Here is a 1566-nt window from a genome sequence, read left to right as displayed (position 1 = left end):
TGTCTGTCTGTCTGTCTGTCTGCCTGCCTGCCTGCCTGCCTATCTAATCTATCTATTCTATCGTCTGTCTGTCTGCCTGTCTATCTATCTATCTATCAAGTTCAAGTTCAAGTTCAAGTTCATTTTATTTGTATAGCACATTTACAGCAGCCGCTAGGCTGACCAAAGTGCTTTACAGAAGAGAAATATATAAAAACATACACAGAAAACAAGCCAAATAAAAATATGAACAACCCATTAAAAAATTACCGAATAACAGTAATCAATACACTAAGGAAAACAGATAGGTTTTTAGCAGGGACTTAAAGACAGGCAGAGAAGGGGCCATTCTAATCTCTAAAGGCAGGGTATTCCAAAGCCGTGTGCTCTACGCTTCAGTCTAACATGTGAACTACCCACAAGGCCTTAGGCTTCTAGATGGAGTGTATAAATGAAGGAGTTCAGAGAGGTAGACAGGAGCTAGGTTATGTAACGATTTATAAACAAAGAGTAGAATTTTGAAGTCTATTCTCTGATATACGATTCTAAATTATAGGCATTTTATCTGCTCCATGAAAAATTCTACACAGGCTGCCTTATGATCCAAAGTAATAGAGAATATTTTGCGCGTCCTCCAGTCCGGTGTGCGTCACTGTCGAGCCGAGCGGACACCGGAAGTGAGGTTTCTCCGCGTTCAGTGTGTTGTGGTTATCGGCGTTTTCATTTATAAACTGGATTTCGTTGATAGTTTGTTGTTATTTCTCCGAGTGTAAGAGCGCTGCGCTTTAGTGCGCACTTTTATTCCCGCGGAGGAGTAACTTTATCACGGCTCTTCCGCCAGCCGCAGCGCGTGAGAGACACACAGAGGAGCTAAATAGAGTAATATTATAGAATTAGCTGATTAATTCGTGTCGAAATGAGTTTAGCCAGCAGCAGAGAGCAGCGCAGCACCGCGGGAAACCGCATGTCCAAACTACTGGACGCAGAAGAAGAAGATGAGTTCTACAAGACAACATACGGAGGATTCAATGACGTGAGTATTGTGTGTAAGAATGTAATATTCCAGTATCTGATGTAAAATCTATACTGAATATGTACATTAATAATAAATGGCGAATGGAATGGAATGAATGCATATACAACAAACTATATGAGGTGAATCCAGTAGTAAATGAAAGAAGTAATTACTGTTTTGAAAATAGATATGACCAGGTTGTATATACAAGATGTTGCTGCTGATATAGTGTTAAAACATAAATAAATAAAAACATTTTAATAAATATTTAAAATATATACATTTAATTTAAATTTTTTTATATTCGTATATCATTTATATCTATTTACATTTTAATAAATATTTAAAATATATAAATATCTCATATACATTTCTTATACGAAGTGTTTGCGTGTATAATTTTTTATGTGTAGTGTATTTGTAATGTAGTCAATGCAAACACAATAACATGACATTTCTGATCTTCTCCTCTCATCTCTGTCCATCTACATATGTCACTGTGTGTCTGTGTCTCTGTGTGTGTGTGTGTGTGTGTGTGTGTGTGTGTGTGTGTGTGTGTTTTTAAAAAGTTA

At 36.8% G+C, this 1566-nt stretch overlaps 1 protein-coding gene across 2 annotated transcripts in view; it reads left to right on the top strand.

Moving 5' to 3' along the window:
• The first annotated feature begins 716 nt into the window (after positions 1–716).
• The window catches only part of vps72a (vacuolar protein sorting 72 homolog a), a 6418-nt gene continuing 5568 nt past the window's right edge, over positions 717–1566 (top strand). For both annotated transcript variants that reach the window (XM_016504029.1, XM_016504028.1), the window contains exon 1: positions 717–1012. In XM_016504029.1, the coding sequence (XP_016359515.1) occupies positions 896–1012 (117 nt within the window). In that variant the 5' untranslated portion in view covers positions 717–895. The remainder of the gene's footprint in view (positions 1013–1566) is intronic.

Source organism: Sinocyclocheilus anshuiensis, unplaced genomic scaffold, assembly GCF_001515605.1.
Source record: "Sinocyclocheilus anshuiensis isolate Anshui unplaced genomic scaffold, SAMN03320099.WGS_v1.1 scaffold2144, whole genome shotgun sequence".
Classification (NCBI taxonomy): domain Eukaryota; kingdom Metazoa; phylum Chordata; class Actinopteri; order Cypriniformes; family Cyprinidae; genus Sinocyclocheilus; species Sinocyclocheilus anshuiensis.
This window is presented reverse-complemented; position numbering and strand designations above follow the sequence as displayed.